The 26404-nt window shown below is 43.2% G+C and overlaps 1 protein-coding gene across 1 annotated transcript in view; it reads right to left on the minus strand.

Annotated features, from left to right (window-relative positions):
- The window catches only part of snrkb (SNF related kinase b), a 128100-nt gene extending 102077 nt beyond the window's left edge, over positions 1 to 26023 (minus strand). The window contains exons 1-2 of the mRNA XM_068049611.1: positions 25711 to 26023; positions 24593 to 25286 (exon numbers count right to left, since the gene is read on the minus strand). Of these exons, the coding sequence (XP_067905712.1) occupies positions 24593 to 25181 (589 nt within the window). The 5' untranslated portion in view covers positions 25182 to 25286; positions 25711 to 26023. The remainder of the gene's footprint in view (positions 1 to 24592; positions 25287 to 25710) is intronic.
- Between the last annotated feature and the right edge of the window lie 381 nt (positions 26024 to 26404).

Genomic DNA, 26404 nt, shown 5'->3' on the forward strand with positions numbered 1-26404 from the left:
GTTGTTTTGGCAGAGGGAGGAACCAAACTTGTTTGAACCATCTCAGCCCATGCTGGTCAGGTTACAATATCCCCATGCACTCATTGGAAACATTCCCAGAACAAAAATAAAAGCAGTCTTTGTTTCAACTGAGGCATGCAGACTTTTCAAAAATGAATGCAATGTATTTTTTAGTGACAATTCAGCATGGGCTACTGAGAAGGACATTGAAAAATATTGTCAAGACTAGTCAAGGCTGATTAGTTGCTTCTTTCAATCATCTTTTGAGTCAATAGTGGGACACCATTTATGGGGCTTGGATAGAAAGCAGTAGACTTAAAACATTTTAAAAATTAATTCTTGGGATTTATGACTGACACTGGCAAGGCCGGCGTTTATTGCCTAACACTTAAGTTACCCTCAAGACTGTCTTCTTGAACCACTGCAGCAGATGTGGTGAGGGCGCTCCCACAATGCTGTTAAGTAGGGAGTTCTAGGATTTCAACCCAGTAATGATGAAGGATAGATGTCTAAGTTAGGATTGTGAGAATTGAGAGAGAGTTGGAGGGGAAGTAGAGGTGAGAGTGCTCCCATGCACCTGTTGCTCTTGTCGTTCTATGTGGTAGATGTTACTACATAACATAGCTTGTTAAAACTTACATCTGAAAAGTGCAAGGAATGAATACAAAGTTCAGAAGTAGCACTGGTAATACTTTGAAGGGCGGTAGATGTTTATTTTTCCTGTACCAATCTACATATTTAAATTCTAGTGCACAGCTTCTTTTCATGCTATTGTTAATACTTTACTTGCACAGGAACCATGTTAAATTTCTATCCATTGCCTCCTCAATCGTACCAGTCAACTCGGATGAACTTACACAGTATTAAACACAAATATTTGCAATATGGGCAGACCCTTCTCTCCCACCCCCCACCACCACCACCTTATTGCTAATATTGTCAACAGATTATATTATAAAGAACATCATCCTGATAAGTACATCACCTGGTTGATTATTATGTAGATTAGAATAGCTCAGGAGAGAGGTTCTACACAAAGGATATGAGCCAGAACAGCTCCCTGATGCACTGACTGTCTAATTTAATTATCAGCAAAAAGACAGAATCAGAATTTATCAAAGCAGTTGTCAATAAACTCCAGCATAAGAATTTAATTTAACCAGAACCCACTTTCTATTTTTGCTCACATTTATATCAGATCTGACTTCATTTCAGTAGAATCTTAGAGGAGTGAAAACTCCTGCTGCAGATCTGGACAGCTTATCAAAGGGTGGAAAGACTGAAGGAACAGGGCATTTTTTTTCTGTCAGCATTCTTTTGCTGGGCTAGCTCTATTGACTCTCAAAATCTCCAATCCTGCAGTAAATGAAGACTTCCACCAACAAAGACCTCTGGCTTTATACTTCACAGCCCCATTACATGTCTGAATAACATCCCAAACTCAGTAAATAGCAGTATGTAAATTAATGAGAAAACCAGTTCTCTAAGGTATAGCACATATAGCATGCTCACTAGGATCCAAAGGCAGCATTTGCTCTGTCGATAGTCTTGTATAACTATACATACCATGGACTGCAAAGCAAAACACATCTTAAAATAATTCTTCTCCTCCCCTGACCTTGCTGAAAGCAGTGTCTGCTCCTGGGGTACAAGTTCCACATACTGTGATCATTCTGTGGGCCTAGGCTGGATATTTAATCACAGAGCCCAATCCTATTCTCAGCTGATGTCAGATGTGGCTCAACAGGCAGCACTTTCACCTCTTCGAGTCAAAGCATTGTGCGCTCAAGACCCATTCCAGAGACTTGAACACAAAATCCAAGTTGATACTCCAGTGCCAGACTAAGGGAGTGCTGCACGATTGGAGATGCTGTCTTTCGGATGAGACATTAAAACAAGTCTGCACTCTCAGGTGGACATAAAAGTTCCCACTGGACACTATGCAAAGAAGAGGAGGTGAGTTTTCACTGGTGTCCTGGCCAATATTCATCCCTCAACAAACATCACTAACAGATAATCTGGGCATTACCACTTTGTGGTTTGTGGGAGCTTGCTGTACATAAATTGGCCACCACGTTTCCTACATTACAACAGTAATTACATCTTAAAAGTACTTCATTGACTGTAAAGTGCTTTGGGACATCCTGAGGTTATGAAAGGTATCATATACATGCATATTTTTCTTTCTTTTCAAGCACACTCATGTTTCAGCTAAAGTTACTGGATTGTGTTCGGGCACAGCAGGTTCGCCGACTTATTTTCTCCTCCCCCAGTCACAGGGCTGAGACCAATTGCAAAACATGCTTGTTGGGAGCACCAGCTCTGTACCGACCAGGGCTCAAAACCTGGGACTTCATGTACATGGTTCAGTTGCACACTGGTTGTTGCACTTACCCTCTAGGCTGTGGAGAGCCATTTTGCATGATTTAGCTAGCATCTCAAAATATTTCTCCAGACTGGCACATTTTTCTGAGACAATCTGTTCGCAGATGCATGATCATTGCCACTTTTATACTGTTGAGTGATCAGTCAACTGTTGCCCTCTTATTTCTCAACAACCACTCCCCACACCACCACCCAAAAAAACCCAGACATTTCAGTCATTCTGGTATCTCCCAATTCCTTTCTGGGGAGAACAAGGAGTTATGATAACAGCCAATAGTCTTGCAATGTGTCACGAGGACAACAAAGCCACTGCAACTTTCTCAGTAATGTTGTGGCTTGTACAGGACAGTTCTTATTATAGAAGCCACTGCATCCAAGTCAATGCTCACCAGTTGAAAGATTAAAACTAAATCACAATCTAAAGCTGACTGAATAACTTTGATTCCTCTGATGTCTCGACTAAACAAATTATTTCAGCATTTTGAGTCAGTCGATAATGGATTGCTCCAGGACGGCAAGGCTTTCAAGACCATTTCTAGAGCAAGTCAGGCAAGAAAAAAAAAGTCACACTTAGTCATAAAAATAGAGATTGGATAGTAACCAGGCCTTAATTCAACAGGACATTTGTGCAAAGATTCTGAATGACAGATGATTTCCGTTGCCACACATCAGGAACTTATCGTACTTTCGACACTGGGTTTGTCAAGGATTGATGGACTTCGGAAAGTACAATGAGACAAAGGGCAGCTGGGCTCTGTGCCACAAGACTTTAAAGTTAACAGGAAAGTTAAAGCTACACTGCTATGCGTTAATTTTGTTTTCCTATTAAGGGCCTAAAAGGGCTCATTACCCAGAATGTCACTTTATATGTCACTGGGTAAATAATCATTACCTTTTCCAATAAACCTCAGATACAAAACATTTTTTTTTGAATAAAGGAAACCCAACATTTCCTCCTGGTTTTTGATATAGTGAACCCATCCCTCCCCGAGCCAGGCATTTACAGGCAGTTTCCAACCTACAGAAACTTTCCTCACCAAATAACTGCAGGATATACCTGAGCAGTGACCTTAAAAGAACAGGCCAGGATAAAGACAGCTTCAGCTTAGAGGTTAAAATTCGCAACTCTGCTCACAGTCTGAATTCTGGAGCAACACTATGGTAACCTTTGCTTAAAGATGGTCTAAAAAAAAAAAAACTTACCTCATTGGGTAATAATTTCAATTTTTACCCTCATGGTTACTCAATCAGAAATCTCTAACACAGCCAGAATGAAGAATAAGAGTTCACAATGGTGGTGGCCGGGGTTGGGGAGCCACTAATACAGACATCAAAACAGTGATAGTCTGTGTGTATGGACATGACGGCCCAGGGCCTATAGAACCATAGATCGTTACAACACAGAAGGAGGCCATGTGGCAGCTCTTAGGAACGGTCACCCAATTAGTTCCACACCACTGCTCTTTCCTCACAGCCCTGCAATTGTTTTCTCTTCAAGTATTTATCCAATTCCCTTTTGAAAGTTACTATAGAATCCCCCTTTCAGTCTGTGCATTCCAGATCATAACAACTCGCTGCTTTAAAAAAAAAATCTCCTCACAGGTTATGTGAAAACTGCCCAGAGTTACAAAACAGAATCAAGAAGAATGCAACCCGAGCTGGAAAGGGTAATTGAGAAACAGGGACAACAAAACAAGAGTGAAAATAAACCAACAAATGCATTATACAAGTACAGACAAGACCCCAGTGTGCACCGAGGCTAGTCCAACATGTTGAATATGTTCTAGTGGCTAACCTGCTTTTCTGTTAGTTGCTAGGATGTGACAATAATGGAATACAAACAAGCATTACTTAAATTAGACACAAATAACAATGCAGGAAAAAGTTGTCCTTTTAAACTCAAGAAGTGCTAACTGAACCCCTATATAGATATAGCTAGTGTTGCATAAGAAATTAATTTCGTGCATCACTGCCTCTGTGTTTCAAACCCTGTTCTTCACAAAGGGGAAAAACAGCTCGAGTGCTTTGTGTACAAACACTAATAAAATCTCTCAGATGTGCAGCTGTAATTACTGAGATGTAAGTCACTGTAAAAGGCCATCCGTACGATTAAGTTATTGACTTTTACAGAGACCCATCAGGCTAATACTATAAAAGCACATGAGGGCCAAGCACAATAGAGATGCTTATACATCAATGGTACAAGGGCCTTAAAAACCTGGAAAGATCATAAATGTAACTAATGTAATGCAAGGAGACATGCATGCACTTTCATGCTTAATTTGAATAGTTTTGCAATTTCCTTTTATTTGAAAGACTCCAGCATCTGTTGGCAATTGGTCATCACAAAGGCCTGTCAGTTGGTTTATCCCTTTCTGTTTTGATTAAAAGATGCAAAGGAGTTTATGCAAATAAGGTAGGGAATGTATTCTGGAAGTGGAGAAATCTAATTGGGTTAAATCCAGGACATGGCTCAATTGGATAGCACTCTGATTTCTGAGTCAAAAGGCTGTGGATTCAAGACCCAGTATAGAGATTTGAGCACCTAATCTAGGCTGACACTCCAGTGCAGTAACAAGTGAGTGTAGGTGGTGTTTTGAATGAGACATTAAACCGAGGCTTTGTCTTCCCTCTTAGGTAGATGTAAAAGATCCCATAGTACTATTGTGAAGAGGAGCAGGGAAGCTCTTCAGGTGTCCTGGCCAATATTTATCACTCAACTAACATCAATAAAAACACATTCTGCACGAAATTGGGCTTATTCGCATCTGTGCCACAACTGCCTTTAAAGACCCTCCAAAATGGCATGCAAGGCGTGCACATACTTGTGGGTCAAAGCATGCCAGACCCCATATTGGTGCAAGAGTTAGCGTAAGCTCCGCAGGAAGTATGCAGAGCAGCTAGATCATGATGTGAGTGAGTGTGCAACACTGATTTGCTGTCAGTGTTGCCATTTTGCAGCTAAAGCTCCAGCCAATGCCCTCTCTTAACATCGTACAGCTGAACACACAGTCAGCAGCAGGAAGAATTCCCTCCCCCCCCCCCCCCAACCAGAGCTATTTAAAGGTATCATCAACTATTTACAGGTCAGTTCCTAGTTGATTTCTTCTGACTGTTGCTACGATTCCACAAGTGTTTGGTGTTTTCTGTGTTGCAAAAGTGGTGTGGCAGCAGCTGAAGGATTTTTTGCTGTCTTTTTTTTGTTCTTTCATGGGATGTGGGTATCACTAGCAAGGCCAGCTTTTTGTTGTCCATTCCTAACTGCCCTCAACAACTGAGTGGCTTGCTAGGCCATTTCAGAGGGCAGTTAAGAGTCAACCACATTGCTGTGGAGTCACATGTAGGCCAGACCAGGTAAGGACGACAAATTTCCTTCCATTAGTGAACCAGATGGGTTTTTATTATAATCAATGATAGTTTCATGGCACCATTAATGAGACAAACTTTCAATTCCAAATTTGTATTAATTAATTGAATTTAAATTCCACCAGCTGCAATGGTGGGATTTGAACTGACATCCAAGCTATTAGCCTGGGCCTCTGGATTACTAGTCCAGCAACATTACCACTATGCCAACTTACCTCTCTTCTACACAAACCAGATGCTTTCAGACATGTGGCACTGGTAAACATTTCTCTTGGAATACAACATGGCTGGGAGAATGAACTGAGGCCACGCAGAGGAGGACAAACTGCTAGAAGAGGGGGCAGGAAGAGGAGGAAGGAGGGAAGGGATCTCAGCAGGAGGCCATATCCACCAGGTTGTTCAGGGAGTAATTCTCCTACCTGAACCTTAGTGAGGAAGAGTTTGTGAGATGTCTGCACTTCAGTAAGGACATCTTCATTGAAAGCTGCCACCTCCTGCAGTCACAACTGCAACCTCACAGCAGGGCGAGGATAGCATTGCCAGTGGCTGTGAAGGTGACTGTGGTGATGAACATTTGTGTGTCTGGTTCCTTCTAGAGATATTTGCAACATCTCAGTTTGCCATCCATTGTTGTGCAAGGTAGGTCACTGAGGCTCTCTACTCAAACAGAACTAAATACATTTCATTCTCTCTTGCCAGAGACAAGCAGAAGCAATGAGCACACAGCTTTGTGACAATTACAGGCTTCACCATGGTGCAGGCTGCCATTGACTACACACCCATCATTTTACAGGCACAGCATGTCAACTCTACAATGTGCTGCAACTGAAAGAGATTCCAGTCCCTCAATGTCCAGCTAGTGTCTGACCATATGCAGCGCATCATGCAGGTCAATGCACAGTATCCTGGCAGCAATCATGATGCTTTCATCCTGTGGCAGTCGGCTGTGCCATCTGCATTTAAGCCACCATGACAAACCAGAGGGTGGCCATTGGCTGATGAGGACTATCTGTTGACAAAATGGCTGATGTGTGCAATCCAGGCATACATTGGCAGCATGCATACAATGAAAGCCATGCTGCCACACAAAACGTGATAGAGACCACCACTGGCACGCTGAAACAAAGCTTCTGCTCTGGAGGAGCCCTGCAGTACACAATAGTTTGGGTGTTAAGATTCATGGTGATCTGCTGTATGCAGCACTTTCATGAAGGCACAGCCCTTGCCACCAGCTATACAGTGAGCAGCTGAGGAGCAGGAGGAGGAGAAAGAGGAAGGGACAAGGCAACCGAGACAGCTCCTTCCTACCCAGGCTATCCGTGAAGAACTCATCCAAACATGGTACCAGTATCCGTAACCCCAATTCCCCATTCACTAACAAGGCCACACCTTACCTTCCACAAAAGTCAACTAATCATCCTTGTGCATTCCCTTAATGCCCGTCTTCCATGTACTTTTTCTTGTCCTAGTGCCCCTATGCAGTGCTACCCCAGTGGCTGCAACATGGCTGGTGGAAAGCTGCTGTTTCAGTGGGGGAGGCTGCAGATGGCCTTAGACGTTCTTGAACAGCTCTGGGCCTAGAGGGCCCGGCTTTGGACTCCACCATCTCAGCACGGGCGACAGCAGTCTGGGCTAGCTGTCTGACAAACAATAGCAAGGGCGCTGGTGGAGTGGCAGTGGTGGGAGGATGAATGATGTCTTCTTCAGAGAGGACAGCAGGTTTGTGCTCCATGGAGCCACAGTCACTGCCCCCTCTGTGGCACCTCAGCAATTTTAGTAATCTGTTGGAGGACAGATTGCTGAACTGCTGTGACACCCTGCAAGTCCCTTTGAACACTGGTATCCACTGCCATGATGGCAGCAGGCTGAGCTTTCACTGCGGTACCCAGACTCTGGGTGGCTGCTGTTTGTGCTGTGAAGGAAGCTGTGACATTGACCAGATGCTGTATCATTGTTGCATCCACAAGTGTACAAAAGGAGTTGGCCACCACTTCCACGTTGGAAAGGATGGGCTCCAAGCCCGGCACAAACCTCTGTGTTAAACTGGTGCTGGACTCCTCCATGTACCCTTGACATTGACTGACAAGCCTGCCAATGCACCAAGCATTTTGTTGTGCACACCCATCAGTGTTCTTCTGTAGACCGCCTCGTCAAAATTCTCATGTGTCCTCGGCAGCAGAGCCCGCGTGCGACCTTGCCCTCTGGCGAGCTGGCACCTGCAATACCCTTATCCCCTGCCCCAGCTGCACCCCACTTGTGCCTGGTGGTTCACCATGTGCAGAGCCTGCCTCAAATCTATGGTATTCCTCCACTGCTCGGTCAGGTTACACCTCTTGGGTATCTGAAAGGAGAATGGTACAAGGATAAGTTTGCGTTGGGGATGGGGTGGGGGTGGGGAATACGAAGTGGATTTTTACACCATCAGCAGCTTGTAGATCAGCAGAAAGTGTGGGATGAGGGGGAAGTGGGATGCGAGAAGGAGGATTAAGTATGAGGAAATGGTCATTTTTGGTGGTTTCAGGCTTGCCACTGGCCACAGCCTCAACAATAGTTGTCCCAATAGTGGCCAGCCAAGGGGTTTAGGACATGTAGGCACACTTGTTCCCCACCCACCCCCCCCATTTAGTTCCTACTGTCTCTGCTTGTGCACCACCTTGTGCTGCGAGAGAGAGGGCAAGAGAAAGAAAAGTGTGTCAGTGAGTGTGTTTGGCAATCTGTATGGCTGATATGCCCATCATGGTTGAATACCTGGCAGTGTGTGCAAGCTGTGAGAGTGAGGCTTGCAACAGTGCAAAGTGTGAGGGGGTGAGGTGAAGCATGTGAATCTGAGTTCTGATTGATGGGGATTGTTGGTGGGTAAGTGATGGGGGTGTGGTGAATTGAGTTGTGGCTGAGGCTACTGGTGCAGTTGGTAGGATATAGCATTTGAAGATGTATTCACTGATCTTGGTCATTTTTGCGAGGTCATGGAACCTGTTGTGACATTGCATCCAGGTCTTTGGGACTTGCCTCCTGGTATTAATCTGCTCCCATTGCCTTGTGACCAAATGTCTGGAGGGCCTCTTGACCCCCCCTGTGCTTACAGGACATCTCTCCTCCTTTTCACAACCTCCACCAAGACCTTAAGTACAGCATCTGAAAAGCTTGGAGCCCACTGTCTCCTCTGTTGCACCATTCCTCACTCTTTCCCAGATTAGATTCTCTTCAATCATGACTCCCAGCGCCTGCTCCAGCCACAATGCATTGCCCCTTTAAGAGGTGCAGGTTAGCTTTAAGTGGTGATAGCCACTCATGGTATTAGCCCCCACTGATGCATCCAGCCAATGAACAGTACAGTTAGCGTTGGCTGGATGCAGAGATCATTCCAAAGAGCAGGCAGCATGAAGTTGGCGTGCTGCCAGCATTGCAATCAATGGGCGCAGGTTAATCAGGCATCATGACCTCCGCACTGGTTTTTGGGGCTATCCAACTTAGCCCCCATTTTCTATTCATTATCTCAGCGCTGTTTGTAGGGATCTTGCCGTGCACAAATTGGCTGCGGCATTTCCTACATTAAGTCAGTGCCTGCACTGCAAAGGTGCTTCATTTACTGTAGAGCACTTTGGGGATGTCACAAAAGGCACTACATAAATCTAAGGTAATGTGCTGTGTCAGAGCTTGCCCACTGTCCACACACAGACAACTAGATCCTGGTCCGATCACAGCAGTCTCTGTCATAGGTTGCTGACTGAAAAAACAAAGACAGAAAGTCTATGTAGTGTCTCATCACATCCTAGAAGCATTTCAAACTTTTTCACGTGCAGTGAAACATTCAAATCCAGTGATTGTTGCTATGGGAGCAAACATGTCAATCATTTTGTACACAAGAAGATCCCACAAGCAGCAACTAGATGGCTGTCAAGTTAACCTGCTTTATATTAGTTGATGGAGAATTATTGGCAAGGACCAGCAGAGAATAAGCAGTTACTGAGCAACAATAGGAGAGACTGCAAGCAACTTTTACCTTCACACCAGCTTGACATAGAGTCCCAAGAAAGGGAAGGAATTCAAAGGGATATAACAAGTAATAATTTCAGAAAGGTGAATAACTTTGTAGAGAACACCTTTGCTGTATTTACCTTATAACAAGGCAACCAAAGGGAACCTGGTGCTGCAGTCTCAGAAGGTGCCGAGAACCACCAGAAGACAGTTTTTCAGATGCAGCATGAACCAGTGTGACCATCTAACCAGCCACCACCTCCCAGCGATTTCTGAATATCATCCAAGGACAACTGTTGCATTGTCAGTGGGGCAAGGTCTGGAGGCTAGAAAGTAAATTGATACTCATGACTTTCAGAAGACTGCACAATTGTTCTTTATTTGCCATATTGTAGAATTCACTTCACGCTACTGGTCTGAAACAGCGTGATATATTGTAAACCCAATGTTACTTTGTCTTCTGAAATCCTCACATATTCAAGCAAAATGTTTAGATATTCTGTATAGTGGGTTTTGGATAAACATTTACACAACCCAAGCTTAAGCTTCTAGAATAGCATCCCATTAAAGGAGCACTCTGCCACATAGGCCTCATGTAGCCTCAAGTATTTCTTAGAAAAAAAATGGGCCTGTATCTAATTTAAAAGTAATAGAAATTTTCTATTTTCTACTCCTCAAAATGACGAGCTCTCCAACTCCAGAGACTTGAGCACACAATCTAGGCTGGCACTCCAGCACAGTACTAAGACAGATGTTTTTCAGATGTTAAACCAAGACTGCCCTCTCAGGTGGACATAAATTTCCCAAGAAGAACAACAACAGTTCTCCTGGTGTCCTGGCCATTATTTATCCCTGAACAATCATCAATAAAACAGTTTATCTGGTCATTACTTCATTGCTGTTTGTGGGTCTTTGCTGTGTGAAAATTGGCTGCTGTGTTTCCTATATTACAAAAGTGACCACGCTTCAAACCTACTTAATCGGCCGTCAAACACTTTGGGATGTCCTGAGGTTGTGAAAGACACTCTATAAATGCAAGCCTTTCTTTCATTCTTTTAATGGAGGCCCTTGCTTCCTTAATAGTTCCAAGGTTGAGGTTGGGAATCACACGTTTTGACCTTTCACGCTGGCTCGACCTGCCTGCTGTTAACATTTGCTGCTTTCGGTGGAGCAGCTGGGCACTGGGAGCCGCATGTTCTGCAACATCCAAAACGGGACAGGAAGCAGGGCAGTGCCAGGATAGGTGGGCATGATCACAGTCTTGATTTTCATTTTGCTCTGATAAAATTAATTATGCAGTAAGAACTCCTGTTTGAAGAAATAAACTTTTGATTGCAAGCTTACATTAGGAATTTCTGGCTAGCCCACTCAACAGCTGGACATCTAAAAAGAAACATCAGGCAGGTGATAGTCCTAAACCACATACAATTCTGATGGAAGCATATGTTTTAACAATGGATTCGACCAATTACATGTGCATTGATTGGGATTTGTTTGCAATACAACAACTGATTCTCTCCAAAGGCAGAGGCCTGGCTGTGTGGAGCTGATGATGCATGTCTCTCACTGCCATGCTCACTCTCCCAGCAGTGGCTAACCATCACACCTGCTAGACCAATCTCTGACAGGTTCACACGTGCTAATATGGAACCAATATGCACTAAATGGTCAAGTGTGAATGCTGTCAAAGCATTTTTGCTCTGATTGCAGCAGCTCAGAGTAACACAGAGACTCCCACAAATTTCAACAAAGGAGTATAATGGAGATAGTTTGGGTTACCAAGCAGGGGATTAGCATCAGGTTGCTACAGTAAGATGATCCCAGTCTCCTGTTCATTCAGGCCTCACCCAAAAGCCACATTTGCCTGGGGATCAAGTGTACAGAAACATTCAACTCCATCCCGAGCACTTCCTAATTCCACACACACAGACATGAATCTACTGCTTCCTGCAGCTCGTATTTAGAAGTTAAAACTTATAATGTTCATCAGTATTGTGTAACATGCACAGTCATTAGCAATATTACCAAGACAGGCTTTCTGCTGCCAAAGATATAAATAATACAGAGATGGAACAAATTCAACACAGATGAGCTCACAGATAATGCACGATAAAGCCACTAATTTTAGAGTCAATTTAAATGCATACTAGACTAAAACCAAGATTGTCATCCTGTGGATACAAAGATATATAATTTGTATTATCTAATGATTTCTTGCAAGGAACACTTAAAAATAAAATGAAAAGTCAACTTCAAGATAGTTTGGAGCTAGAGCCTGGGTACTTGGAAAGCAAGCTGGTGGTCTGCAATATGGGCCTCAATTATTAAAAAGATGGTGCATTACAAGGCAGCAAAGGGGTTTGCTGTCATTCAAACCCAATAGCACGCTACAGTCCTGGAAGGAGTTACATTCATTTGTGTGTGTATATATATATATCTCTCACACCCAGAGTTTGCCACTTTTTTCACTACTCCATTATAGATTCATTAATGTTAGCCTTGGCTCAGTAGTAGCACTCTCGCCTTTGAGTCAGAAGAATGTGTTCAAGTCCCACTCCAGAGACTTGAGCAGATAATCTAGGCTGGGATTTTAGTGCAGTACTGAGGACATGCTACTCTGTTGGCGGTGTTGCCATTCATGAGGCGCTAAACCGAAGGTGGACGCAAAACATCACTTGGCACTTGGTGATGAAGGGCAGAGCAGTCCCCCCAGTGTCCTGGCCAATATCTATCCCTCAACCAGAACCACCAAAAACAGATTATCTGGTCATTTATTTCATTGCTGTTTGTGGGAGTTTGCTGTGCACAAATTGGTTGCCATGTTTTCTACATTATAACCGTGGCTACATTTCAAAAAGTACTTAACTGGCTGCAAAATGTTTTTGGATCTCCTGAGGAAGTGAAAGATACTACATAAAACAACAAGGGAAAGTCTAAACACCTCCCATTCACATTCAGTGTTGAATCCTCCACCACCAATATCTTGTTGGCTACCAATGACCAGAAACTTAACTGGGCCAAACACCTTGCAACTGTGGCTACAAGAGCTGATCAGAGGCTGGGTATTCTGTGGAAAGTGGCTCATCTCCTGACTTCCCAAAGCCTTTGCACCATCTACAAAACACAAGTCAGGAATGTGGTGGTATATTCTCCACTTGCCTGGATGAAAGCAGCTCCAAGAACACGCAAGAAGTTCAACACCATCCAGGACAAAGCAGATCTCGATTGTTTACAGTGGTGGATGGGATGCCACAGTCACTCCCTCCCCTACTGGTACATAATGGCTGCAGTGTGTACCATCTACAAGATGCACTACAGCAACTTGCCAAAGCTTCTTTGACTTCACCTCCTAAATCCGTGACCTCTAGCAGCTAGAATAACAAAGACAAGACGCATGGGGACATCATCACTGCCAAGTTACACACCATCCTGACTTAGAAATATATTGCCATTCCTTCATCGTTGCTGAGTCAAAGTCCTTGAACTCCCTAAGTAACAATACTTTGGGAGTACTTTCACCACATAGACTGCAGTGGTTCAAGAAGGCGGCTCACTGCCACCTTCTTAAGGCCAGTTAGGAGAGGAGAGTAAATGCTGACCTTGCCAGTGATGCCCACATCCTGTGAATGAATAAAAAATGCAGCTTATCTTCCATTACAGCCCATGCTTTTTGCATAACAGTGTGACATATAAGGGGATATTTTACAATATTTTGTCACTGCTGTAACTGGTCTGACTGGCAGCAAGAGAGCAGCTAATTGTGACACATAGGGAGATATCACTCATCTATACAAAATGCTACAACGTTGTTGATTCACAAGAGGAAAAACAAGAGTTCAACACCAATCGATACTTGTGACCTTGATTTGACAAAAGGAGCATTTACCAAACAATCAGCAGGACACCGAAGCTGACCCGTGTGAGAGAACATGTGGTCGATAATATTACAAAGACCCCTCTGTCACAACCAGGGAAACGTGACCAAACTGGTTAAACTACCACAGAGCAGCATGTCAGGGACAGCTGTAGTAAGGATTGGAGCTACAATAAGGGCCTATGTCATGAGCAGATTGTTCATTATACAAGTAAAAGCTGGCAGTAACACAAATTATAAATAGACAGAGCTTTATTGGACTCTAGAGCTTTGTTATAAAAAACATACACGGGATTGTGGCAAGAGTCACAGAAGTCATATTTGTGAGGGGCTCCTTTGTATTAGACTGTATGGTTCCATCTACCTCCATTGATATTAGTGAGATGGGATGACACAGGAACATCAAGCCACCTGTTGAGTTCAAACAGAATCATATCAATGATAGCACTTTTGGAAGATGCCCATTACAACATATCCACCAGGAGAAGTAAAGAGCTTTAATCTGATCTCAGCTCAGCAACAATGGGGAAAATATGAATGGCCTCAGAACCCCTGTTCAGTAGGGAGGAAAACAGGTACTAAGCAAGCTGATTGCTAACCAGCAATTCCCGCCGAGATTAAGTGTTCAAGTCTCCGGAGTGGACCTTGATACCACATCCTTCCAACCTAAAGGCACGAGTGCTACCACTGAGCCAAGGCTGCCGCCAAAGCTCATGTGTGAATGAGACCAACTGGGTGAGGTAGTGGAGGGCACCCCTGCCCTTGGAGGTATATCCTACTGGGAATCACCACTTTCAGGAGAGAAGGGAGGCCCAGGAGGTGGGAAGTGGCAGTGAGCTCTCATCTCACTCCAACTTATTTCCTCCCACAGGATAATGCCGATACACATTCAGTGTCCACAACTCCCACATCAGCATCAAGTTCTACTATCGCAAATAGAGGTCAGCATGGCCTTATGGTGTTAAACAATGAAATTCATCAAGAGAAATAAATTGCTTATTCTGTTCCTGTCAAGACAATTCAAAATTTGTTCTTTTGAGAAAACTCTTGAAAAAAAAGTTATACTTAAAATATAAACTCAGAACACCAACCTTCATGTGTGAAATATATTAGTAGATCGGGTGCACAGAAAGGAGGGTACAGATTAACAAGGCTCAATCCAAAGCAGTAACTAAAGACAGCTGAATGCTATCTCATATCCAACTAAACTCATATGAGACACAACGAACTTAAGACAGCTCGCCAGACATCCCAGCTTCCAGCTGTCCAGGCCACAGCCATTGGAGACTAATTTGAGGGATTGTCAGGCTGCGGGTGGCAAGATGCAGCACCCTACGTAGCAGTTTTTTGACCGCCTGCTATGTTGTACTTAACCTGTTTAGCAGGAAGTGCCCATAATCAGATACACATCCAAGTGGTGGCGTGGAATTACATATGTACACAGGGGCATACGGAGGTCAGAGATCCAGCACGGTTTAAAGTTGTGGGACAACTGGCGCCAGAAGAATGACTGATCTGAGTTACACCAACAGTTGGAATGTCTGACTGGATCAAAGCAACTAATGCAAGTTTGTCAAACTGACTCACATTTTACAGATGACTGCAAAACAAAATGGCCACTTTTGAACAGCTGTTCAGGTAAATTTCACCCTCCAAACCACAACATAAGCTCAAAGTTGTCATCACTGGGTGTCACCTTAATCGCCTGAAACAAATGGTAGTGGGGCAAACAGGGACAGTGAAAATCAGGAGTTTGAGGATTGCTCAGACAGTTCGCACGAGTGCTTTTTGGTCTAGTGTCACTGACTGAACTAGGCTTCAAGTAAAGAAATGCACCTCTAATCTCATTCAACCTAAGTCACTAAGCAGAAGCTGTATGCTATGGTGCAAGAAGCCGATGTCAATTTTCTGCTTCTTTCTTCTCAAAGAAAAAAAACTTTACCTGACATTTGTTCGTAGCATCTAACAGTTCTCGTTTCAGCAGAATGAAGTGGGACTGGGAGAATGTCTCAATATGGTCCAAAAATCCTAGAAGTAGAACAAGGGATCCAAAACCCAGAGAGAGACTAAATCTTGGCTCCCTAATAATAAGCCCTGTCCAGAGTGCAAAATTCAGACAATGGTATTGGATTCCAAGTGAGGGGAGGAGAACCTTTGATGCCAGTAGAATGTCCCACAACCCAATTCCCTCACAGCCACTTCAATTGAACCAGATGTGGACCTTGTGAGATTTAATTCAGGTCATGTCTTTTGGAATCCAAATGAGTATGATGCCAAAACAATGCTACAACATGAAAAGGCAAAATTATGGCTTATGTACTCTCAGCTGGTATTTTGTTAAAGTTGTGCCATTAAGAGCATTCATTAACTTTTTTTACTCCCCCTCGACTTGTTTTGTTAAAGCTGCAAGGTAAGGAGTCAAAGCAAGCAAAAGGGTGGAGTCCACTGACTTACATTAACCACCACTTACTAACCACAGAAAATGTCAATATAATGGATTCCTGCCTATGATGTTCAAGTCAAGCATTGGAACTGTGCACAAATACTACAAACCTCAATTATACAAACATGCAGGGCTCAAGGCTGGAAATGGTGCAAAGTTAATAATAGAGAAGTTGAGAAATTAAATGCAGCAGTTAGAGAAACTATGGGAGATTTTTCAGGCAACTAAAATTTAGTTAACTATCACCTAGTGTACAAAACAGCCTCACACTGAAACCTCATGCTCAATAAATTTTACATTAGTTCCCTTCCCCTTAATCTTATTTTGGAATGCTAGACAAAAGCCTGCATGACTGCAGTAATTCTGCTGGACAGCTTCCAAATGTCAGAGGAAAGGGATTATTGCAGATAAGCCTCGACGTCTTTACAGATGCTGCTTTGCCTATTTTGAAAGTAGCCACAGCATCCGTTGGGCACACCAAAACCTGCAGCAGGTAAGAAAAACAAACAGGTCGATAGGAATGGGTGTGAAGCAGACCCATCACATAGCTCAAAGCATCCATGTTTGTGCACTGTGCACATGACACTGAGCATCATCCAGCTAAGCTGGATATAGAATTTGACCTACCTATACCTGGAAGGTCAGTGCAATGATGTTCCCTGCACCCACCTTTCACAAATCAAAAAATCAGTAAATGAAGAGGATAGTGGCAGAAGTAGAATAATCGTCTGCTTCCGATCGTCCTTCACTACCGTGAATCGTCTGCACTTATTTAGATCTCGTGAGTGAGAGAGATATGATCCAGACATTACAAGGTTATTGTTCAATGCAGATAATGCTTATATATATTTTTAAAATTTGCTTGCAAAGCCACATTTCATACGTTTGCCCAGCCCTTACTGATTACAATCAATGTTATGAAATGCTCAGCATATCATCCACCTAACACTTCGAAAACCCCTTCCACACACTTGGTTGTTCTCCGACTATATTGACACTAAACACAAACTCCTTCCTGCTGTAAGGTGATTGTTAGGATCCAGTGTTTTGAGTTGAATATTTACAGATTTTATGGGACTGTTGTAGGTGGACAGTGGTGTGTGGTGCTCAAGACGTGAAATGCCACAGACTGTGTCAAATGATGCTTTAATATTTATCCTGTTGATTTCCCTCTTTTTTCTGCTTCCTCTATGTTGAATTTTCTCACCCAGGAAACTCCAAGCAGCTCAGTTTACGAGTATCATGCTGCTGGTGACAGCGTAAGGAGTACTGGTCTCACCCTGGAGATTAATCAACTGGAAAGGACAAGGAGTTATGGGGAAGCCTGCTGCCTAAACTGTTCAACACCCCTTTGCAAAAGAAGTAGTTGGCCCTAAGAAGCCTAGAAAGAGAGGAATCAAAAAATTTATTCGCTGCAATATACCCTTTTTTTAAAAAAGTTTGGCAGCTTCTTGTTTAGACATTTCCAAGTACAAACAACTTCTCTAGGGCTATGACAGTGCATGCTGAAAGATAGCAATCTTATTGTTCCTAACATCAGAACATTTTTCACTAATGTAAAACATCTAAAGAACACAATGTCAAGTGAGAAATGTTTGAAGAAGCAGTAAGCCAGAAAAGAATCCAGTCACACCAGACTGTAGGGTTTATCTTTGGATACCTCAGAACATTCATCACTCTGTCTCTGGTACCAAGATCAAGATCTGTAATGTCACAAGTCATTACCCACTCCATTGGAATAGTTGATCATTTCTGACAAGTATAATGATGAATTATTGCACATAATTTGATGAACGCAACAGTGAATATTAAGCTTCCCAGCAATATGACATCGTGGCTTTATTGGTTCACCTTATCCTGAATGCAGAACATCCTTCCCACCCTTGTGTATCAACAGCAGGAGATCATTTTACACCCTATGGGGCACTGTAGCTTCAAGTATGCCAATGTTCTCAGATACCAAAGCTCTGGAAATGCATCATGAACCAAAACGGAAATTGTTAAAAATAAAATGTGGTTAAACATAGATAAGAGAATAAGCCAGATGGATAATGTCTTAGTTCCGCCAGTAGTTAAAAATGACATCTGTTTGAATATATTTAGCACTTTCTGTACAAGCATTGTATCAGGGGTCAATCAAACCCAACCAGCAACTGAGCAAACCAGCAACTTGCAGCCTCCACATATCTGCAAGTCAATGAATTGAAATGCTCACAACTGCCAAAACCCCAAACCAAAGTTTGTGTTCCTCAGGCAAGCGTAGAAATGCCTCAACTGCCATAGTAGGGCTGTAGATAAATATTTAACAAGTTCTTTCTCTCCCCCGCCCCCCCCCCCCACTATCAAAGTAATGCTTCATCAGTCAGAGCTTGACCGATATACACTTAACAACCATTAATGTCCATCCGCATAAAAGAGCAATAAGGGTCATTCAGCTCAGTGGAACACTGATTCCAAAATGTAATTTGGTGATCATAAGACTTTGTGCATTAAACATCAGATCAAAGTTTCCCAGGTCCAGAATAACACAGCTGGATAAAGAAAATGTCTGCCACACCTCTGACCCATAATGTTATTCATCACTATCCTTGTAGTAGCACCAGTGAGACATTCTCCATCTCCCACACCAGCCACTCGTATGGACTAAGAACAAGATTTGCAGCTTAGTGTCAATTTATTCCAAAGTGTAAACTCACACTCACTAGAAAAGAGTGATATGGAAATTTAGTGAAATGAGGTCCAACGAAATTGTGAAAAGAAGAAACACCCAGTGATACCGAGCATCAGTCCCTATAATCAAGCTATTGCAATTTTCATATCACTAACCTAAAGGGAAAAGATATTGAGATAGTCAAATTCCTCAAAAAAGCCTCACCTATTGAACGCTTCAAAATAGGCCAAGTGTAACGATAGCAGCAGACTTGCAATCCATCCCCAGCTTGAATTAGGAATTGGAACTGAATGTCATTTCCCTGCTCCTATAGAATCATAGAATGGTTAAAGCATAGAAGGAGGCCATTCAGTCCATTAAGCCTGTACTGGCTCTGCAAGAGTAATTAACTAGTCCCATTCCCCTAGCTGTATAAAACGCTAGTTAGGCCACAGCTGGAGTACTGTGTACAGTTCTGGGCACCACACTACAGGAAGGATGTGATTGCACTGGAGATTCACCAGGATGTTCCTGGGCTGGAGCATTTCAGCTATGAAAAGAGACTGAAAAGGCTAGGGTTGTTTTCCTTAGAGCAGAGAAGGCTGAGGGGGGACATGATTGAGGTATACAAAATTATGAGGGGAATTGATAGGTGAGACAGGAAGAAACTTTTCCCCTTAGCGGAGGAGTCAATAACCAGGGGGCATAGATTTAAGGTAAGGGGCAGGAGGTTTAGAGGGATTTGAGGAAGCATTTTTTCACCCAGAGGATGGTTGGAATCTGGAACGCACTGCCTGAAGAGGTGGTAGAGGCAGGAACCCACACAACATTTAAGAAATATTTAGATGAGCACTTGAAACTTCATAGCATACAAGGCTATGGGCCAAGTGCTGGAAAATGGGATTAGAATAGTTAGGTGCTTGATGGCTGGCATCGACACGATGGGCCGAAGGGCCTGCTTCTGTGCTGTATAACTCTATGACCCTGCCCTTTCCCCATAGCCCTGCAAACATTTTCCCTTCAGGTGCTTATCCAATTCCATTTTGAAAGCCATGATTGAATCCACCTCCACTAACCTTTCATGAAAGAGCTCATTGTCACCGGAGTCCAGTTGCCAGTACTTTGCACTACCTCAATAGGTGAGCCAGAACACTAATTGTTTGACTTGTCAGCCTTTGGCAACAGAACCCAATTTGGTTCTCATTCAATGTTTACTTTCTATAGCTGGTTCACTGGATAGTGATCAAGGGAAAGAGCCCTGACTTATTTTCCCCCCTCACTTGCCCAGAAATAATAGGGTCCAATTACATCACCCCTTTGCCACCTTGGCTTAAAGCAACCAATTCAGCACAGACCAGATACTTTCTTGTATTTTTCAGTACTATAAAATAACAGAAGAAGTCATCAACAATGTTAACAAGTAGCACTTACTCATTCTGAAGCCCAGCTGGGCACCACATTACACTGAGGGCCGCTCTACCTGCATCATTGACTACAACAGTAAAGCTGTCCACTTAAACTGTTGTTGTGGCATAACAGAGTTACCTGTAGTGGAAGAAATCAGGATAACATTTGATCTTTTAAGGGTTCTTTGCTCCCTTACCTAGTAAGTCACACTGTGTGACAAAGGAATTGCAGCTATTCAATTTAGGCTGACACTGAAATGAATCACTGGGAAGATGAGCAACCAAAGTTTGAGAATATCTCTATATTTCTGACTTGAATTTCCCTCCTATGGAGAACTCTGGCCTCCCATAGTAGGCTAGCTGAGATCAGGAAGAGATCAGGGCATGGGAGAAATCAGAGGCGAACTTTTGGTGTGCTGGTGCTTTTTAACATGTCATGTGCTTGAAGGTCTCCTTTCAAATACACATCAACAATGGTTTATCATAGCTGAGAATTAATGCTGACCTTCATGTTTCCACCTCATCTACATCTAAGGAAAAATAAAACAGAGAAACTACAATTTCAAGGTGCATTGAGACAAACCAAAATCGAATATGGAAGATGGGAAATGTCAAAACTTTACGTCTATAATAGCCAGATCATTTCTAAGCTGGAGGAATAGGACAAAGGCAATTCTTTTGGGACAAAAAAAAAAAATCAATAATGAGTTTCAGCTGTTTGTCTTACGGAATTCAAAACTGCATCTGATCACTGATAAGTTGGCTTGGCAGAGATGAACAGAGATGGGAAGCACTTCAGCATAGTATAGAGAAGGAAATCCCATTGATGTAGGTTTAGAACGTAATTGCGCTGTAACGTTCCCATGTATCAGAGAAAGAGGACAGAGACTTTCAGCTATTGCAAATTAGGCCTTGCTACAATCTGGGTCCAGCCCAGCTTGTTCATTATATAACTGTCTCTCGTTTGAGAAAGAAATGGGTCTGAGTTCTAGGTGAGCTGTTTCCATGCAAATACAGCATAAGCCTGCAAAACAATGCTGCTCTGTCTCAGATCACTTCATACAACACCAATAACTAGCATTTAAGTAGTACCCTTAACATAGTAAAATGTCACAAGGCACTTGACAGGAGCATAATCAGACAAAGAAAATTGACATCAATTCAAAGAAGGAGGCATTAGGACTGTGAACCAAAAGCCTCATCAAAGACTTAGGTATAAAGGAACTTCTTAAAGCAGCAGGGAGTGGTGGAAAGGTTTATGGAGGGAATACCAGAGCTTAGGGTCCAGACAGCTTAAGGCACAGCCACCAATGGTGGGATGAAGGTAGTTGGAGATGCACAAGAGGCCAGAACTGGAGGGTTGTAAGAGGTTACAGAGATAGAGAGGGGCAAGGCCATAGAGGGATTTGAACAGAAGGATGAGAATTTTAAATTTGAGGTGTTGGTGGACCGAGAGCCAATGTAGGTCAGCGAGCACAGGGGTGATGGGTGAGCAGGACTTGGTGCGAGTTAGGATGCGGGTAGTAGCGAGCTCAAGGCTGTGTTTATACATCCATAAACTGGAGTTCAAAACTAAAAGGAGAGGGAAAAATACAAGCCAAGCATACATGCTGTACAGCTACAGCAGGAGGCATAGTGAAATTCAACAGCCACTGCTCAGGGTCACAAAGTCTTCAGTTCAACAAGGAAACATTTGCTTAATGTGTCTCCATGAGACAGTGGGACAGTGTTGGCAGACTGTTTTATTACGAGCTTGCGTTAAACCTCCCTCAACCCCTCCCCTACTGCTGAACCAGCTGAGCTCAGGTTGATGGTAAACACCCAAGAACCTGCTGCAGGTAACATTCACTGACATTTCAGCATAATCTCTTCTGACTGTGTGCAAAAATGAAGGAACCTTAATGCCTGATCACATATTCACTTAAATGGTAATGATCCAGCTTTTAAACTTGTTGACAATTAAGAACAAAAAAGCAAAATACAACAGATGCTGGAAATTCTGAAATAAGAACAGAAAAAGCTGAAAATCCTCAGCAGGCCAGGCAGGATCTGTGGAGAGAGAAACAGAGTTAACATTTCAGGTTGATGGCTGATATTCTGGCAAAAGGTCATTGACCTGAAACGTTAACTCTGTTTTTGCCTGCACAGGTGCTGCCAAATCTGCTGAGTATTTCCAGCATTTTCTGTTTAGACAATTGAGAACCTTATAATTGCTGTACATAAACAATTTCCAATAAATTATTTCTCAATTATTTTATGTTATAACGTTAATGCTGGTTCAAGCCAACTGGAGCACAATAATACCAAAAAGGAATGACATTCATCCTAAAGACTCCTGCGATGCATATCCCAAATCTGTGGGTGGGAACAAAGTCTTCTTGTATGACATCCTGCTTCCATTTAATGACCCTCAGTTAAGAAGTTCACACGCATAGCTCATCAGAAATATAACCTTGTATATATTCACACGCATACCCATGTTTTAAGATTTCCGAATCATTTATTACAATCAAGCAACAACCTTACAGAAAACTAATTGAAAATGATGAACTTTCCAAGAAATGAGTCAGCTAGCCAGGAGCATTTAAACGGCTGAAGCCCGGCATATAGAATCATAGGATGTTGGGCTCGTACTCTCTTCACAAGAAGGATATCAAGAACACAGGCAGACAGATGGGCAATTCATCAACTTTGTTCTTAACTTTGGCTTTTTTGGTAGATTTTCTGCTCAAATTATGGGATGTTCAAGCTGTGACAGGGTACACTTTCCTATTTCTGGCACTGAAAATTCAGTATTCCCAGGGACAGGTGTAGGATGGTCAGGTGCAGAGTAAAGCTTCCTGCTCTACTTTGTTCCAATGCATCTTATTCCCAGCCTCAGAGAGGTATGCCCAAAATATTCCCAAATGCACCAGTGTTACTTTGACTGTTTGACACAATGGCCTTTCTGCATGAACATTGTCCATTAGCGTCAAGGCAGAGATAGCTTTGCACTTTTTGAATGCAATACATGAAAGCATGGATAGTGCTGCTCAGTACTAAAGGAAAATTGCAACTTCCAGCTGCAGCAAGTCACTCTATATCATTTGTTTTTGACATGCACTTTATACAAAAAATTTCACTCTTGCCATTTATAATTAATTGTGCTATTATTAAATACATAGTAATAGAACATTCAAATGGGAAAATTCCTAGTCAGATTATCCCCTTAAGTACAGTGCGATAGTGTACCCTTATCCATTACTGTGAATAAATTATGATGCATAGGGAAATACTACCATATCATTTACATTGCTTATTACCTTACTGCAGCTGGCCAGTCCATTTACAGTATTTTAATAGGAAATCTAATGATCTGCTAAATGGGAAAAAAGCAGAGAGTGGGAATAATTGGATAGCTCTTTCTGGCACGGGAATGATGTGCCAAATGACCTCCTTCTGAGCTGTATGCTTCTATGCTAAGTCTCAGTATCAACGGCCACCAGTCAAAATCTTGAAGGCTATCATTAAAGATGCTTAGATATTAGGGGCAAGAAAATGGTGAAGAGGAATCATCCAGCATTCTCTCCATTTGTCCCCAAAGTGCTACTTATACACAAAGCACAGTTGGGTTACACATACATTTCACAAAGCTCTTTCGTTAATGAACCCATTGTAACTGGAGCATGTATGTCAAATTGTTTGCTGTCACTTTGTGAAACTGTACAAAGTTGGCTATTTGTAAGGGGGTGGGGGGTTGCGGGGCGGGGCGGGGGAAGAAGACAGAATACTGATGTTACTATCATGTGAACTGCACGCTAAAGTGGTGCAACTTACAGTCACGTGACTGTAAAATGAAGCAAAGAAGTTTTGTTAAACACTATTTCAAGAAGATGGTGTCCCTTTAAATGTGATGACTGGAGCTTGTAAGTTTGGTTGAAAAAAGCGACATCAAATATTGATCAGGAGACACAAAACTCCTTTACTTTTCAGTACAATGTCAATCAACCCACATAGAATGAATTCCTAGCAGTTTAGAATTTTTCAAATTCCAATTATACTAACAAAGGATACAATCTGAATTGGTTAAACCTGATTCTGATTCACAGAGGCTTCCCATTCATATTTCTACATTCCTGTGTGTGTGTCATTTCCCCGCTACAAAAGGAATGCTGCTCATGGACAACTCACGGAGCCAATCTGGGTTCGGTTACTCCACTTTATCTCTTGTGTAGCTAGATTAAGCAGCCTGCTTTACAGAGTAACCATAAGCAATTGACTGACAGGCACACAGTTTGCATATTGCTACCCAGCAGGTGCTACGTTTGTATATTCATAGCTAACCGTTTGCATTGGGTTTCAGGCAAACGCTGCTGCGTCTGCACAATTTTCTAAATGGATTTAAAACACATTTCCGAAACAAATGCAATTTTATAGTATATCCAAGAGATGTATTTGAAATGGGCGCCATCAACAAATCTCAGCAATGCCAGTTCTGTTTGTTTACTCACCCACTGCAGGTGCATCATATTCATCTCCCAGTAAGATCTCAGGTGCTGAATAAGCCAGCGAGCCACAGCTGGTGGTCAGCATCTTCCCGGGCTGGAATCGGTTACTAAAGCCAAAGTCGGTCAGCTTGACCACTCCTTGCTCCTTGAAGAACACCACGTTCTCCGGCTTCAGGTCCCGGTGCACCACATGCAACTTGTGGCAGTAGGAGATGGCGTGCACAATCTGGGCGAAGTAGATCTTCGCCTGGTCCTCGGAGAGACCCTTCTCGTGGTTCATGATGTAGTCGAACATGTCCCCGCCATCGCCAAGTTCCAGAATGAGATAGAGTTTGGTCTGAGTGTCGATCACCTCGTACAGCCTCACCACGTTTGGGTGCTGCACCAGCTTCATGCACCTCACCTCTTGCAGCAGATGGCCAGTAGCGGACTTGTCCAGTTTGGTCTTGTCGATGACTTTGACGGCAACTTTCTCCCCGGTAAAGACATGTCGGGCTAATTTCACCACGGCGTAGTGTCCCTTCCCTAAAGTCTTATCCAGATCGTAAAGGCCGGCGATCTTACCGTCGTAGCAGTGTCTTAGCCCTGCCATGTTTGTTTTTATTCTGCTCGCACAACACACGCAGCAGAAACGTTTCTGATCATTCGTGAAGGTATATGTGGTGGGCAGAGAACAGGAGGCTCACCTTCCCAGGATCTAAAGAGAACGCAGCAAATGTGAAGATGCCTTGTGTTTGTGCTGCCCCATGACAAGTCTAAATCCCTCCCCTCCCTCCCCGTCTTCTGCTTTATCTTCAGGATCTATTTGTCATTTTCAGGTCAATGTCATGGATTTAAATCCAAGCAGCTAGTTACTTTAGACCTGCTCCGTCATTAAGCTCAGCGCCGACGCCCCCTCCTTTAAAGAAACTAACTTTAAAAATTTTTTTTATACTGAATGCATTCCAGAAATTTGAACCGGAGCGTAAATACTACAATATTAGCACAGAAAGACAGCAAAACAGGCTCGCTTCTGGTAGATAACTGCAACTTTAAACAGAGCTAAGGAGAAGCTGCCCATGTGAAAACAGCAGCAGTGTGGTAGGAACATCAGTGCATGTTAAAGTCAGAGCCCAACTTACCTGCACTGCGGTGCTGAGGACTTGCGGCTCTCGGGTCCCTCTTTCCCCCCCAGCAGCTCACTATGTTTCTCTGCTTTTACATTCAGTGAGAGGGGCTCCCGATAGTTACAAAGCAGACAGCTTCAGGGGAAGGTTCAACCCGTGCTCCTTCCAGCCATGACTGTGATTTGCTTAAACTGCTCAGCTACGACAGTCCCATGAATTGGGATCTCTCTCTGCAGAGCTCTCTCTCTCTCTCTGTTTACTCGCTCTTGCTGCTTTGCGGAAATCCGAGCCCCACATCTGCGTCTCCCTATTGACGTCAATGATAATGACCACTAGCGTTGGAGCAGGTTCCACACAGGCAGCTCCAAGGCGCACATTCTGCACTGCCACAGCCTCGCCGAGTGCACAAGTGCCGCTTGTCAGAGGAAGCAAGCAAGCGGCGCTCTCTCTCTCAACACCACACCGGTACATGATGGAAGGTGACATTTACACACAAGGCCGGCCCAGGCCTCTGTATTCCAGGACATAGCGACTGCCGGGAAGGCGGCAGAATGGAGTGCAACCTTTGAGTGTTTAGATGTATGTGAACTTCAGCTCATGTCAAACTCAATGTCAACATGCCTGTATCCCAATCCCCGACCAAGAAGAAAAACATTCGCAGGGTTGTGGGGAAAGAGGAGTGTGGGATTAATTGGAGAACCAGCACAGA

This window comes from Heterodontus francisci, chromosome 17 (genome assembly GCF_036365525.1).
Source record: "Heterodontus francisci isolate sHetFra1 chromosome 17, sHetFra1.hap1, whole genome shotgun sequence".
Taxonomy (NCBI): domain Eukaryota; kingdom Metazoa; phylum Chordata; class Chondrichthyes; order Heterodontiformes; family Heterodontidae; genus Heterodontus; species Heterodontus francisci.